At 34.5% G+C, this 15,838-nt stretch overlaps 1 protein-coding gene across 1 annotated transcript; it reads left to right on the top strand.

The window, feature by feature from the left end:
- Window positions 1-570: 570 nt before the first annotated feature.
- On the top strand, window positions 571-15,667 carry LOC110661388 (uncharacterized). The gene is made up of 11 exons (XM_021820003.2): window positions 571-961; window positions 2,137-2,420; window positions 2,527-2,721; window positions 7,458-7,804; window positions 8,054-8,345; window positions 9,271-9,429; window positions 10,202-10,567; window positions 11,140-11,205; window positions 11,393-11,441; window positions 14,326-14,449; window positions 15,373-15,667. Exons 1-11 carry the CDS (start codon window positions 586-588, stop codon window positions 15,461-15,463), a joined length of 2,349 nt encoding a protein of 782 aa, XP_021675695.2. The 5' UTR covers window positions 571-585; the 3' UTR covers window positions 15,464-15,667.
- The last annotated feature ends 171 nt before the right edge of the window (window positions 15,668-15,838 follow it).

Raw genomic sequence — 15,838 nt, 5'->3', positions numbered from 1 at the left:
CTTTGCCAATGCTTTGTTTCTTTGTTGCTTTGTTGCTCATAAACAGTGGGATCCTGTTTCATTGAGCTTTACAATAGGTTTGGTCTAGATATACTCTTATGGGAATGTTATAGCAGGACCTTGAGTTGAAGATGAGTGTCGAGTGTTTCATCAATTAAAAACACTCATTTTTTTTGCTCTTTTATTATTTGCCCAATTCTTTGATTTTGTTGGTTGAATTTCGAATCTATCATGAAGTGCAGCAGCAGTTCGACCACTAGAACCATGTCCTGGACGCCTAGATTTGCAGAGAAAGAATTTATTTCAATGGAATGCACTTATATAGGTCAACGTGTTAGCTCAATTCTTAAAGAACTAGAATTTTGTATTTCCCATGTTATTGGTCGAAGATGCAGTTGTGAGGGTTGCACTTGGGCTGTAATTTTTATATAATTCAGATACTAAAAAATAATTTATTCTTAAATTTTATATATTTTAATATTATAAAATAAATATTTATAAAATAAAATAAAAAGATAAATTGATAAAAGAATAAAGTAAGTGATATATTGCAGATAATAAAAATAATAAAATGTTAATAAAGTAATGAGAAAAGATAAAAAAGTGAAAGGAGATAATGTTGCACCGTCACTATACTGCCGCATCATCTGTCATAATCATCCATTCGCCGAGCTTAGTTTTGCGTGCCTCTCCATAACGCTCTTCCGCGTTTCATCTCTATCAGCATCATCAGCAAAATTTCCTCTTCTTTCTGTACCTGCTCTTAATATCTTCTCCATGTCGTCAGCAGCCACTCCGATGAAGTTGCCGCCGATCGCCAAGAAGGTGGAGTATGTCATGGAGCTGTTTGGAGATATTAGAGTGGACCACCATTACTGGCTCCGAGACGACTCTCGCTCCAATTCTGAGATCCATTCACACCTCAAAAAGGAGAATGCTTACACCGACTCATTTATGTGTGGTATAAGCTTTTTTTTTTTTTTTATAGTAATCTCGGTGTAAGCTTTTATTTGATAGTAACTACACCATTTCAATCATCTTTTACTTGAATCTGCTCACTTTTTCATCTACGAGATGCTCAAATCACTCACTTATCTCCTACCACTTTTATTATTTCCACATATCTACCTGTAACACTCTCATAGTCTCATCTCCTTTTTTACTTGTTTTCTGTGGATTGGATATGATTTGCTCCTCATCGTTCACCTCCATTCACCAGTTTAATTCTAATAATGTATTTGTTGAATTTAAGCTTTGATTTTGGATTTCAACCGCACTTTGTAGGTGTATTACTAGGAAAATTTATAACATATTGATAACTACTTTTTTTTTTTTTTCTGAACAAAAAACCTACTTAATAATTTTTTTTCAAACAATTTCCATAAGATAATTGCATTTATATTTAATTATTTTTAATTGACTTTAATTTCTTATATTACTAGGAAATGGGAATAGGAAAAGGAAAGTACCACAAAGTTTAGTTACTTTTTTTTTTTGGAACAAAGTTTAGTTACTTATTCAAATTAATTAATAATTTTAGTTAATTAGAACTTTATTAAAATTTATTGAAATTATTTATATTATATTTTTTCATATTATTTAAATATGTCTAATTTTTTATATTTTAATTAATAATTTATATAATATATTTTTATCATTAATTTATATTTTTAAAATGTAATAATTTTATAAAATATTTATTAATTTATAACTGCAGCTTAGTATATCATTTTTTTTTAATTTAAATTTATCCAAAATTTTATTATATCACTAAATTCATCCTACGTTGTTGAAATTCATGACAATAGAATTAGAACTAGATTAAATTAAAAATCCGAAAATAATTAATGCATTCCGATCCCTAATAAAACTCTGACAATGATCGATTTAAGGCATACTGTTTCTCTTTGCTCTACACTTGTAGATTTTAGGATGCTAATTTATAGTCATCGCATTAGTTGAATATAAAATATAAAAACCTATACGATAATATTCAAACTAACGACAAATTTACTTTTATTTCTTTAATGAAATAATATATCTGCATCATTTATAGAACAAGCTTAATTCATGGTTTGTGAGAAAATTATGCCGCATTCTTATTGAGATGACATATGTTCTGTGTAACCATTTCAGGAACCAAACAATTTGAGCAGCAGCTTTTCGCTGAAATAAGGGGGCGAATCAAGGAGGATGATTTTTCTGCACCCAGAAGAAAAGGGCCTTACTACTACTACACAAGGACTTTGGAAGGGAAGGAGTATGTGCAGCATTGCCGGCGCTATATATCTAATAATGAAGTCCCACCTTCAGTTCATGATGTAATGCCAACCGGACCTAATGATCCCCCAGAGTATGTCATACTGGATGAGAATGTCAAGGCTCAAGGGCATGAATATTACAGCATTGGTGTTTTCAAGGTTAAATTGGCCACTTGTTTTCATGTTAATAGATTAAAGTATTCTCATATTTCTTTTGTTCATTCCTATTTACTTAAATGTTTTGACTTTTAGACCCTTTTTTCAGGTTAGTCCGAATCATAAATTGGTCGCATATTCAGAAGACACCAAGGGAGATGAAATTTACACTGTTTATGTCATTGATGTGGAGACTCAAGCTCCTGTTGGGAAGCCTCTGACAGGTGCAACATCTTCTCTTGAGTGGGCAGGCAATGATTTTTTGGTTTACGGCACAATGGATGACATACATCGGGCTGATAAGGTATTTCTATCCTATTTCAGGTCTTATCTTTAGGACTGATTGCTGCATCATTCAAAATAGCACTACCTTTCATTGGTCATGTAATTGGTCCAGGCAACGATCCCTTTAGGAGTGTGTATTATTCGGTTATAATCAAATAACCGAACCGAACTGTTAAAATTCGATTATTTTAATAAGAGTAAATTAGATTCGGTTTGGCTTTCGGTTAGTGATAATAAAAATTTTTTGTTTTCTGTTATTGGTTTAGCGACCTTTAATTTGGTTACCGAACTAACCGAAATAATCAAATTTCAATTAATTAATATATTAATTATAATTTTATTAATATTATATTATTTATAATTATTATTTTTATTGTGACTCAACCTATGGGCCAGACCGGCACTAGAACCTGGGCCAACCTGAAGGCCCTGAGGCCCGTAGTAAGTCTAACTATTTCTCAATCCAATTCTAAGGCCCATTTGGGTCTAATTTCAAGAATTCAACCGGACAGAGTTCAGCCATAAAATGTACATTTTAACGGGGAGTTTTTGACTCACCCGACGTGTAAACACAATATATAATCAATTGGGGAGCTCAGCTCATCCTTCACATGCTCATAATAACATAAAGTCAAATGGGAGTTTAGCTCCCTCATTCAGTCCAACATAAATACATATAATAAGTTTATAGGTCTAACATGACAAATTATATTAGACCTAAATTAAATAAATATTCCTAAGACATGCGAAAATTCTAAGAGTTAACAGAATTATACAAATGTTACATACATTAATAGACGACCTGCGAAGAAGAAAAACAGGTTAACCACAATAATAATCCTCCTGTAGCCTGAAAAAATAAGGAACAGGAGTGAGCGTTCGACTCAAAGAGTAAAATATCAATTTTAACCATAATCTCTATAGCTATCTAAAATTAATACACCTGTGAAGTGAAATGCAACACCGTCATAAGTTTCATACAAATCACATCAAAAAAGCAATTTTGAGCACTCACACACCCAACACTGTCAAACAATATATATATGGGAGCCGATCACCTGTACAGCTCTCTTAATCTAACCTCTGCCAGCGAAGATCTCAAGCCGGACTTTCGCTTAATAAAACAATACGGGGTTCCAGCGAAGAACTCAAGCCTTGTCTACCCCGAAGGACCAGCAAAGATCTCAAACCGTGGCTACCCATCCTGTCTATATCCAACACTATACCACACGCACGCCAACGCACACATATTACTCCAAATTACCACAACAACACCCATTGCATTTCAACATTTATGAATGCAATGTAAAACGTGCCTATTGTTTAATTATATAGATATATACATATAAGTGATGCATGGGCATGCTTGAATATATAATAATATCGAAATTGCAATTAAAATTAATATTTTACTCACAGACTCAACCGAAATCACTGTGGCAGCTAGGCGGAGGAGAAAGGCTGTCCCGGCTCACCTTACAATTTTATTACAATTATTTAGTACATTTGACTCAATACAAACTAAGAAAATACCAAAGATGTCTTAAGTCGTGCCGAAAATTTATCAGAGTTTCTCCTATATCTAGGACCTACCCAACCTGCAAAAAGGCTTAAAACACATTTCTATATCCACAAACCATATATCCACAACTCAATCAGATCACACAGCCCCTTCTGGGCCCATCCAAACAGTCATCAATCACAATATGTAAAATTACAGTTTAGTCCTTATAATTGACCCTTTTTGCAAAAATTACCCAAATAAGCTTTAAAAATTCTAAAATTTTGCCCCGTGGTATTTAGCAATATTAATAAGCTAATGCAAAAAGAATCAAATTTTCTGAGTTACCACGAATATTTTATGGATATTTAATCTCATTGAAGCACTAAAAATTAAGAAAAAGTAAGGTTCGGGTTTATCTATGCTGATTCTGATCTCCGGAATGCGCATGGGACGTCCAACAATGGAGTAGCCAAAATCTCGACCCAATTCCGAGACTTTTTCGGTAGCCTGTCTGTCTGGCCGAAAATTCATAGACCCGGGCAACCATCGAATTTCCGCGAATTGAAGGTACTTACACGAAACTCACAACACGGGGGTTAGTATATAATTTTTACGGAATTTTCTAAGCTTATTTAGTGCTCGGAAAAACACTACGAAGTTTCGTGGGACTTACCGAAAAACGGTACCGGAAAATTTTGAAATTTATATTGCTGCGAAGCTCTCGACGAGTTGAGTGCTCTGGTAATCTCGGTTTTCTCGTGGGGTTCACGGTTTGCGAGAAATCTAGCCCAAAAGTCGAAATGGGTTAAAATTTTCCTAATAAAAATTGGGCAAAGTGTCTATGGAAAGCTCTTGAGATGTAGATGAGTTTAAACATAATACCCGGCCCAAACGGTGGCCGGATCGGCCGGATTTTGGCCAGGAAGCTGAAACGGTGCATGCGCGCAGGGGGAGCTTTGGGGCTTTGTTTCCGGCCACTTGGAGTGCCGGCCGGCGGTGGGGAAAGGCTGGGGCAGTGCACCGGCGAGGTGGGGAAGCTGGGGACGCAGCGGCGCGGCCTGAGGAGGAGGGAGGAGAGAGAAAATGGGAGAGAGAGGGAGAGAGACGGGAACGCGCGGGGAAGGAAGGAAGAAGAAAAGAAAAGGCCGGTCCGATTCGATCGATCTAATCCGATTAGGTTCGATTCGGCCGGTCCGATTCAGGATATAAAATTTTGAATTTTTACTCTATTTTGGGACCGAAAACGAGACTCAAAAATTTCAAAAAAATTCTAGAAAACTCAGAAAAATTCGTATAGTCCAAATATATTTTTAGTTTTGCCACGTGGTCTTTAAATTAATTTTTAAAAGTCATTAAAGTTTTATATTTTCGAAAAATCGAACCCGATTTCTAAAATATGAAAAATTTCAAATAAATTCCTAAAATTTAAATAAAATAAAATATTAGTATTTACTCACAAAATAATAAATATTTAAAATTTTAGGGTGTTACATTTATGATTTTATAATAATATTTAACTTATAATTATTATTTTATTAATATTAAATTATATTTATTATTTTTTATAAATAAAAAAGAATATAAATATATTTTTATTAATATTTTATTAAATAATTAATTATATAAAATATATTTTTTATTTTTTTCGGTTAGTTCAGTTGTAACTAATAACCGTCTGAATATTTTCGATTTCGGTTAATTTTAGTTTTCTCTTAATTTCGATTCAGTTCGATTAATAATTTTAGAGTCGATTAATAATTCGGTTAGTTAAAATTTAGTTTGGTTTGATTCTGTTAACTGAATGTTCAACCCTAACCCCCTCCAAGTTGCGAAGGAAACTGATTATTGCTACAGCTATCATACATGTTTTCCTGAGAGTCTAGATTCCTTTGTGTTCTATATTCTTAGTATGACTTTGGGTTCTTTTCTTTCACCATATTCCTTGTGTGCATACCACATGCAAGTCGTATCTCTTCAACATCCCCTCTCCCCATAAGAAATAAATAAATTAACAAGCTAAAAGAAGAAGTAATTTCTTATTTTGAAATTTTCCAGTGACACTATTGGGCATGCTTATTATTGCAATGTGCCAGAGCCTTAGAGGTCAGGTCACCATTTTAGTTACAGCCTTCACGGTACATGAAAATCTCATTGGGAAGTGTTTGCTTTTAGTTTTTCTTTTCAAATGGAACTCTGTAGACCTTTTGTCCCATATTGATTTGGATTTGGGATAAAGACATTGGACTAAATATAAGGTTTAGGCAAATCTCTTCTTCATGAGATAGCTTTTGGAGTTGAGTTGGACTCGATCAGTGAAGCGTATCATTTCAGAGACATTTCAAAAAAGAAAATAGTGGGACACAGCCATGACACAATTTGAGGCCGTGTCTAGAAAATTTAAAAAATGAAAACATACTTATGATCCGTATTTGTTTTTGGTTAGTCTTTAGTTTGTTTCCTTTTTAATCTTTTTTCTTTTCTTATTCTTTTTATTTTTAAAACTAAATAAAACATAATAAATTATAATAAATAAAAACAAGTTCTAAAACAATTGTCCAATCTACTTGTACTATACTCATTTTAAATTTCTTTCTCAATAATCAAGTAAACTAAACTAAATAATATTATTAATTATTAACAATAAAAATAAATGGAAATACTAACAATGATAAGTTAAACATAAATAAATTATCAAAATTATAATTTTATTAGTTCTAAATTAATTCCTTATATTTATTTTATTTATATATTTTATTTATTTAATATTTATAAATATACCCATATATTTTTTTATATTTATTCATTTTCCTATGTTTCTATTTCTATATTTTTGAAAATGTAGTTTCCCGTATCATTTCTGCATTTCTGTTCTCGTGCTACATAGGGCTCAGTCCATGCCCATATGTGTATGCCTGAGGCAGGTTATCACTTGCCTGTCTATAGTTTCAGCAGCAGCAGTTTGAATGGTTGACCTATTCGAGAATCTCCATATCTATATTTATTTTTAACTCTCCAAAACATTTCATCACTTGCTACACACTTCCTTGTGAATATTCATTTGTTCAACAGATACACAGTAATCTAAAAATTTAACTTCTAGTGTCAAAGAATTCAATTTAACTCAACTCTTATTTTATTGTATAAATATTTTTTATTTATAATTCCAGTATTAGAAATAAGAGAAAGAAATAACATGGGGTACATTTTCTCTGCATATATTTAGATGGATGTGGTTTGGTTTTATTTTCTAGGTGTGGCTGCACAAGTTGGGGACAGATCAATCAAGTGACTCTTGCCTTTATCATGAGAAGGATGATAAATTTTGTGTGGAACTTCAAGCTTCAGAGAGTGAAAAGTATTTGTTTATTATATCTGACAGCCGAAATACAAGGTTTGTCTCATATGTTGATGTTTCCATGCCTCAAGATGGTGCGAAGGTTTTGACACCTCGCATAGATGGCATTGATACATCAGTCAGCCATCGTGGAAATCATTTCTTTATTCGGAGGAGAACAGATGAGCTTTTCAATTCAGAGCTACTGGCCTGTCCAGTGGATGACATTTCTGCGACTACAGTTCTTATTCCTAATAGGGAAAGGTGATATGGAATTTCTTATGATATTAAGATTTTCAATTTTGTGCGGATAAAAATGGTGGTTCACCTTGAATCCATGATGCCCCATGCTACGTAAATGCAATTTTTATTGTTTGCTAATGTTTTGTTCAGTGTGATTTTATTGCAACTAGTTTCTACAGACACCGCATATTTATTATTAAGCGCAACCGCGTAAGTAGTATATTCATTTGTCATTGGCTCTCATTATGCTTATAATTGGAGTTTTTCCAGTATAAAAATTTGGGATGTACAACTCTTTGCTGACCATCTGGCTGTGTATGAGCGTGAAAATGGTCTGCCCAAAATAACAGCATATCACCTTCCAGCTGTTGATGAGCCACTTAAAAGCCTTAAAGGCGGTCGGGTTGTTGACTTCATTGACCCTGTATATTGTGTGGATTCAGAGGAATCAGAGTTTTCTTCCAGCATTTTGAGGTTTTCATATAGCTCGTTGAGGACTCCTTGTTCTGTGTATGAATATGATATGAACACAGGAATTTCTGTTCTGAAGAAGATTGACACAGTAAGTTATGACATAGTACTGTCCACTTGAGTTTTTGGCACTACATAAGCGTAACTTGGGTTGTGGTTTTCTTGCCTTATCTCTTATGAGAATCCTTTAAAAACAATGTTATTGTTGATAGATATTTTCCCAATATGGTACACAGGACAAAATAATTGATTTTTTTTTTTTTAGCTTTTCATTTATTCTATATTTCGTTATGTGGGGTATGCTTGTAAAAATTAATACTACGCAAATTTTCATAACTTGTTTGTTTGAAAGTTATATTTATTTTAGGTATTTATGGAAACTCTTGGACAATGTTAATAGTAGGATATAGTTTCACTGTCATTTATATGTCTACATTTGTACATACATTGCACATTTGAGATGTTATATGATATGTGTCTTTATGATCTCAATGTGGGCTTGAGTATTAAAGAGCTCAGGGTTCCCAACATTTTTAATAAGATTTGTTTTTTCCTTCTTTATGTATAGAAAACTGCATTAGATTAAAGGGAGCAAAGTGGGTACCAACCCCATATGTTAAAAAAATAGAGAGCATCCACTATACAAGAGCAACAAACTAATCGATAGAAGCATCTGCTAGGCAAATAATCTATCAAGTCAATTATGGCTTGTATGTTCATGTTATATTGGCCGACAGACCAAAAAATGCAAGCAGGAGTAATAGTTCAATCAAGATACAGTACTTTCGATCAATATAATTATATCTTTACACAGTTCAAATCATGCTTTGGTAATAAATATTATGTCAGTTGTGAATTGTCAATGCTAGGTCAGTCAGATGTATTTTGTTATGCATATTTGTTATTAATGCATCTTCTTTCTAATGTTTTATTAGTTTAATATTTGCCCATTATTATTGTATGGAAATTGTCATCTGATCATCACATGCAGTATTTCGGTTCACCATTCTGTTCAGGTCTTGGGAGGTTTTGATTTGTCTAATTATGTTACTGAAAGAAAATGGGCCACAGCTTCAGATGGCATGCAGATTCCTTTATCAATTGTTTACAGGAATGATCTGGTGAAACTTGATGGGTCTCACCCATTACTGCTTCATGGCTATGGTTCATATGAGGTAATATGCGTTGCCCCTTGTGTAAAAAGTAGTGTGTTCTGGAAGTGATTGGTTCTTCATGTAGTATTTAAACATGATTAGAAAAATTAAAAAAAAAAAAAAGATTAGTCTCTGTTGCATATTATTGAGATATTACAATGATGCATCTTTGTATCATCTTCTGTTCGTATCACATCCTGTGCTTCTTGCCTTGCTACTGTGATTTAGGAATAGTTTAGCAAGCATAAGTTTTATGTCTGTGCTTTGCCTATTGTTTACTTGTTTAAGTTGAATATTCTGCTAGTGGTTGCATTCTCAGGTTCCATTTGATCACCTTTTATATTCCTGTTTATGATTTGATATGTAATTTAATTGCAGAACAAGACATGTTTTCATGATTGTATTGCCCATCAGTCGCATGAAATTTTTAGTTGTGCACGCATGTTAGTGTCTGAGTCAGCGTTTCAAGTAATGTCGCCCCCGCCCACGGCAGGCATGTGGTGCACTTTATGTCACAGAAAAATATTGTGTTTTAAGTGTTTTGTATGAGACTTGCTTTTTTCAAGCAACACTTGCAATTCCCAAAATCACCTCCTCTGCCCAAATCTTAACATCCTGCATCAGCCAGCCACTTTTCCATATGATTTAGCCAGTAGGAGACACAATTCCCTTTTATGAAACATTGGTATAAGCTTTTTTCATTCTTGCATTAAGATGTTGAGTTTCTTCTCATTTCACTTGTATTATAAAATTCTGTTCAAACTTGCTTAATAGAATTATATATTGTGAATAGATGAGTATAGATCCCACATTCAAGGCACCAAGGCTGTCTTTATTGGATCGTGGTTTTATCTTCGCAATAGCTCATGTTCGTGGAGGTGGTGAAATGGGGAGGCAGTGGTACGAGAATGGAAAGTTATTGAAGAAAAAAAATACTTTCTCAGATTTTATTGCTTGTGCAGAGTATTTAATAGAACAGAAGTACTGCTCAAAGGAAAAATTGTGCATTGAAGGAAGGAGTGCAGGGGGATTGCTTATTGGTGCTGTTCTTAACATGAGGCCTGATTTGTTCAAGGCTGCTGTTGCCGGAGTACCTTTTCTGGATGTTCTGACTACCATGCTTGATCCAAGTATCCCTCTTACAACTGAAGAGTGGGAGGTATTCCCTTTTATTTTTTAATAATTCTGAAACTTCTCGCTATACAAGAAGAAAGCCATTTCTATTGTGTGGTCTCAGAAGGAAGAGCTTGGACTGTCATACTACCCTATCTTTTCATGATGTCACTGCTCTCAAGACTTGCATCTACACTAAAGTGGTTATTAAGAGCAAGATTTCTAGCATTGCACGCTCTAATTTTATAGAATTTGAATTTTGGCGGTGTTACATTTATGTGGAATTTGATAAGTTATTATTGTATTTGATGAATCAGGTACCAGATGCATTCAGATGTTGGATGATTCTAGTCTTTGAGTTTTTCATTTTTTTGGTTTACATTATCCTATTGGCATGTGTTATTATATCATGGTTTGCAATATTCTTTTCTTGTTGGAAGATATTGCATGGAGCACTTCTTATTTCCTTTAGTATGGTCTTTTACCAGGTTTGGACCTTTCTTTGTAAGCCATCACTTCTTAAAAGTTCAAATAGAGATGGACTTATGACTTGGATGTGGTGCAAGGCCTTGTGCTGTTTCATTCCGTATGGTAGCTGATCTCTTGTTGTTACTGCAGGAGTGGGGAGACCCTCGTGAGGAGGAGTTCTACTTCTACATAAAGTCATATTCCCCTGTTGATAATGTGAGCATCATGCAGTTCTGAATTGTTTCCGTGTTTCTTTATCAGTGTTCCAGAAGTCATGAAGTAGAAATTAGAAAAGAAAACTAATATTGAATTCTGTTTGAAGATAATAATAAGCTAGCATATTTTAAGATTTGTTTGAATTTTCTTTTCTAATGATGCTGCGACACAACCTTGTTTCGTACAGGTTAAGCGTCAAAATTATCCCAACATCCTCGTTACAACTGGCTTACACGGTGAGTTTTTAGTTAGGATGACTTCATAATTCATGTTTTCCATTGTCAGTGCGCATGTTATATAGAATGCTTTTAGGAATATGTGGATAAGTGGAGGGGAGAGATTTTTTGCTTTTACTTAGTGTACTGAACTACGTAGTGATGCTGCTTCAAATATGCAGCATTTCCCATTTAAAACATCTTAAATAAATGAGTTCTAGACTTGAATACTGTAACATGTAGTTTGATGCTAGTTCTTTGAATGAAGGATCCATTATGGAAGTATGGAAGCTGGATATGGAGGCCAATGATATATGGATACAGATGGCATCAAATATTAGAAAAGTAGCTAGAAAAGTATTTAGAGAGTCTAAAGGACATGGACCACCTTCAAAAGAGAGATGGTGGTGGAATGAAAAAGTACAAAAGGCAGTGAATAGAAAAAGGGAATGGTATAAGAAATTACCTAAATGTGATAATAATGAGGCATATGAACAGTACAAGATAGCAAAGAAAGAGGCAAAAAAGGCAGTTAGTCAAGCAAGAGCACAGGCCTTTGAAAAGTTATATGAGAAATTTGGAACTAAAGAAGGGGAGGAAGATATTTATAGATTAGCAAGGAGGAGAGAAAGGAAATATCAAGATCTCAATCAAGTTAGGTGCATTAAGGATAAAGAAGGAAAAGTGTTGGTGAAAGATGATGACATTAAAGAAAGATGGAGAAATTATTTTAATGATCTCTTTAATAATAGTCAAAATGGTAATAGCGTGAATATAGACTATAGAACAATAGAAAAGAATGTGAATTATACTAGAAGGATTAGATCTTTAGAAGTAAAGGAAGCACTTAAGAGAATGAAAGTGGGTAAAGCCTGTGGACCCGATGAAATACCAATTGAAGTGTGGAAGTGTTTGGGAGATATGGGAGTGGCATGGTTAACTAAATTATTTAATAAGATTCTAAACTCAAAGAAAATGTCTGATGAATGGAGGAGGAGTATTTTAGTACCTATTTTTAAAAATAAGGGAGACATATAGAGTTGCTCAAACTATAGGGGAATTAAACTCATGAGCCATACTATGAAGTTATGGGAGAGAGTTGTGGAGCATCGACTACGTCATGATACTTCTATCTCTCTCAATCAATTTGGTTTCATGCCCGGTCGTTCAACTATGGAAGCGATCTTTCTCATTAGAAACTTGATGGAGAAATATAGAGATGTGAAGAAAGATCTACACATGGTTTTTATTAATTTGGAGAAGGCTTATGATAGTGTTCCAAGAGATGTCTTATGGAATGTGTTAGAACAAAAGAGGGTATCTATTAGGTATATACAAGTGTTGAAAGATGTGTATGAAGGAGCAACTACTATTGTGCGCACAGTGGGAGGAGGCACAAGAGATTTTCCGATCTCAATTGGATTACACCAAGGATTAGCCATAAGCCTTTACCTTTTTACATTAGTTTCAGATGAATTGACGAAACATATACAAGAGAGTATTCCTTGGTGCATGATGTTTGTGAATGATATTGTTCTGATAGATGAGACACGAGAAGGAGTCAATAGAAAGCTAGAGCTTTGGAGAAGTACTCTAGAGTCAAAGGGTTCTAAGTTAAGTAGAACGAAGACAGAATACATGCATTGCAAGTTCAGTGAAGGCCAAACTGGTGATAGGGAATGAGTTAGTTTGAATGGAGTGGTACTGTCCCAAAGTAATCACTTTAAATATCTAGGCTCAGTCCTTCAAGTAGATGGGGGATGTGAGGAGGATGTTATTATTCATAGTATTAAAGCCAGATGGTTGAAGTGGAGACGTGCCACGGAAGTTTTATGTGATCGTAAGATTCCCAATAAGTTGAAAGAAAAATTTTACTGTATAGCCATACGACCGGCTATGTTATATGGTAGTGAGTGTTGGGCACTGAAAGAGTCGTATACGTCTAAGATAAGAGTTGTAGAGATGAGAATGTTAAGGTGGATGAGTGGCCATACTGGACTAGATAAAGTCCGCAATGAAAGTATTAGAAAAAAGGTAGGAGTGGTGCCAATTGAAGATAAGTTGAGAGAAGGGAGATTGAGGTGGTTTGGTCATGTGAAGCGTAGACATACGAAGGCACTAGTTAGACAAGTAGAGCACATTAGGTTAAAGGATAGAAAGAAAAAAAGGGGTAGACTTAAATTGGCTTGGAGGAGAGTAGTACAACATGACCTAGAAGCATTACACATTTCTGAGGATTTAACCCAAAATCGTTTAGATTGAAGAAAGTGAATCCATATAGCCGACCCTAAATTTTTGGGATAAAGGCTTAATTGAGTTGAGTATTAATTAGTTAGAATAGTGCTTTCTAAGGTTCAGGATTTATTTATGAAATACTGAGCCGTAATTTCTTAGGGGCCTATAATGTCTTAACTCATTGGTAAGACATTTTTGTCAGATCTTTGTTTGCTGTTCTACTTTCTTTAGATTATATATTGTTGTGTATTTACTCACCACCTCTTTGGGGAAAGCCCTGGTGCAATGTTGAGGTTGCTTAAATGTGGCCTGGAGGCCATAGGCTCAAGCCATGCAAACAGCGTTGTAGAATTGCTAGAGTAAACAAGGCTGCATACATCGACCATCAAATTGTACATTGCAAACACTTAACCTTTTCAGGAAAAAATTAATTGTATTGCAAGTTCTGGTATTTATTTAGATGTTCAAATGTTGTGTTGCTCATGTCGTGGTTTAGGATCCAAGCAAAGAAGCTCACTGAGAATTGATGGGCTCATGTGTAGGAGGGTAGGGCATCGTAAAGAAAGTGATTTGTATAGGAATAGACACATAGAACGGATATTGTGTTTTCTGCATATAATGCCTGAATCTTATAAATTGGTCTAAACTCTGGTCTGTTGAACTTTGGTAGATCCACGAGTTATGTATTCAGAACCTGCAAAATTTGTGGCAAAGCTGCGGGATATGAAAACTGATGATAATGTGGTGTTGTTCAAATGTGATCTCTGCGCTGGGCATTCTTCTAAGTCAGGAAGGTATATTCTCTTTTGTTTGCGTTTTCAAATCTGTTAGCTCTCCAGTTTCTGATTTAGAGTTAAGGTTTCTCCCCTCTTCTCTATGTAGTCAAATTTGCACCTTGGAAATTTTGGCATCTCAGGAAAAAGGGAAGTTGCTAAAATGAAGTGTTTAAATGAAACTAATTGCGTTTTGTTTTTATATTAGTTTCAGCTTATTGTTTTTTTTCAGCTTATTCTCAGAAATTGTTCTGATTTAATTGCTTCACTACCTTGTACAACAATGTTTTCTTGCTGTCCACTTTTTTTTCAAAAAAACTTAAAACACGCCATTGGCACATACGTTTAATGGATAGGTTGAAAGGGGGAGAAAGAACACCTTTTTCTTGTTAATTTTATGCCAAATCACATAACCTGTTGGACTCTCACATACTTCCTATATGTATCTGAATATTACACTGTTTGTGGTTCACCTACTTGACCTTACATTGTTTTAATCTTAGATGTTCTCTGCCATAAATTTTCATGGTTTTATACCCGTTGGATGAGGCATATTCCTTGTTACAACAACACTTTTTGATAGTCTCTGAAAAATGCACCATGTTGAGTAATGACAAGTTTGCTCAACTTTTTTAAAGCGTTTTGAGTCTGCAAGAAAGGGAGGAGCAACATTCCTGAAAATGATGAGTGTAACTGTATAGTGATACTCTCCGCTAATCCTGTTGCTGTTCGTTTGGGGACTGAAACAATCGTGATTTACAGATGTTACCCAAAAAAAATGATGTTAACACGGCCCCAACCTTCTTTTTTTTGTGCTGGAGTATGACTATATTATTCAAATGAAGCTCAAAGAATTTATAAAGAGCTAGTACCATTGTTTGCTTCAAAACTAAGCACTCGCAAATGTTCATAATTAATAAGATGCTAAACCTTTTTGTGTGCAGATTTGAGAGGCTTCGAGAAGATGCATTCACATATACATTTCTGATGAAGGTTCTTAACATGATTCCCGACCTTGGTGCTGGCCAAAATTGATGAATATGTGTATAGGTAATGCAAATTCAGTAATAGCCCAGCTTGGCGAACTATATAAGTAGCATACCATACAGTAGTTCTAGTGTAGAAGTGTTATGGGTGCATACCCGCATATATTCCCAGTTTTTGTGTGGTAGTTGAAATTGAAAGAGATGCATTACCAGTACTGATAAATTAAAATGATAGGATTAGCACCTTCTGTCACCGTGTTGTCAGGCGTTAATCTCATGTTGAATACTGTGAAGCTGCATATAAACAAGAATTTATGTGCATATTGCCGCTCTTTTCCACTTGAAGCAAGGAATGGAGTAGCATGTGCAAAATATGATTCCAAATTTTGACTCATCTTAAAGCCATTGCCGTGCAAGAAGAAAA

The sequence above is a fragment of the Hevea brasiliensis genome, chromosome 1 (assembly GCF_030052815.1).
Source record: "Hevea brasiliensis isolate MT/VB/25A 57/8 chromosome 1, ASM3005281v1, whole genome shotgun sequence".
Classification (NCBI taxonomy): domain Eukaryota; kingdom Viridiplantae; phylum Streptophyta; class Magnoliopsida; order Malpighiales; family Euphorbiaceae; genus Hevea; species Hevea brasiliensis.
Note: the sequence above shows the minus strand (reverse complement) of the source record. Positions and strands in the feature narration are given on the sequence as shown.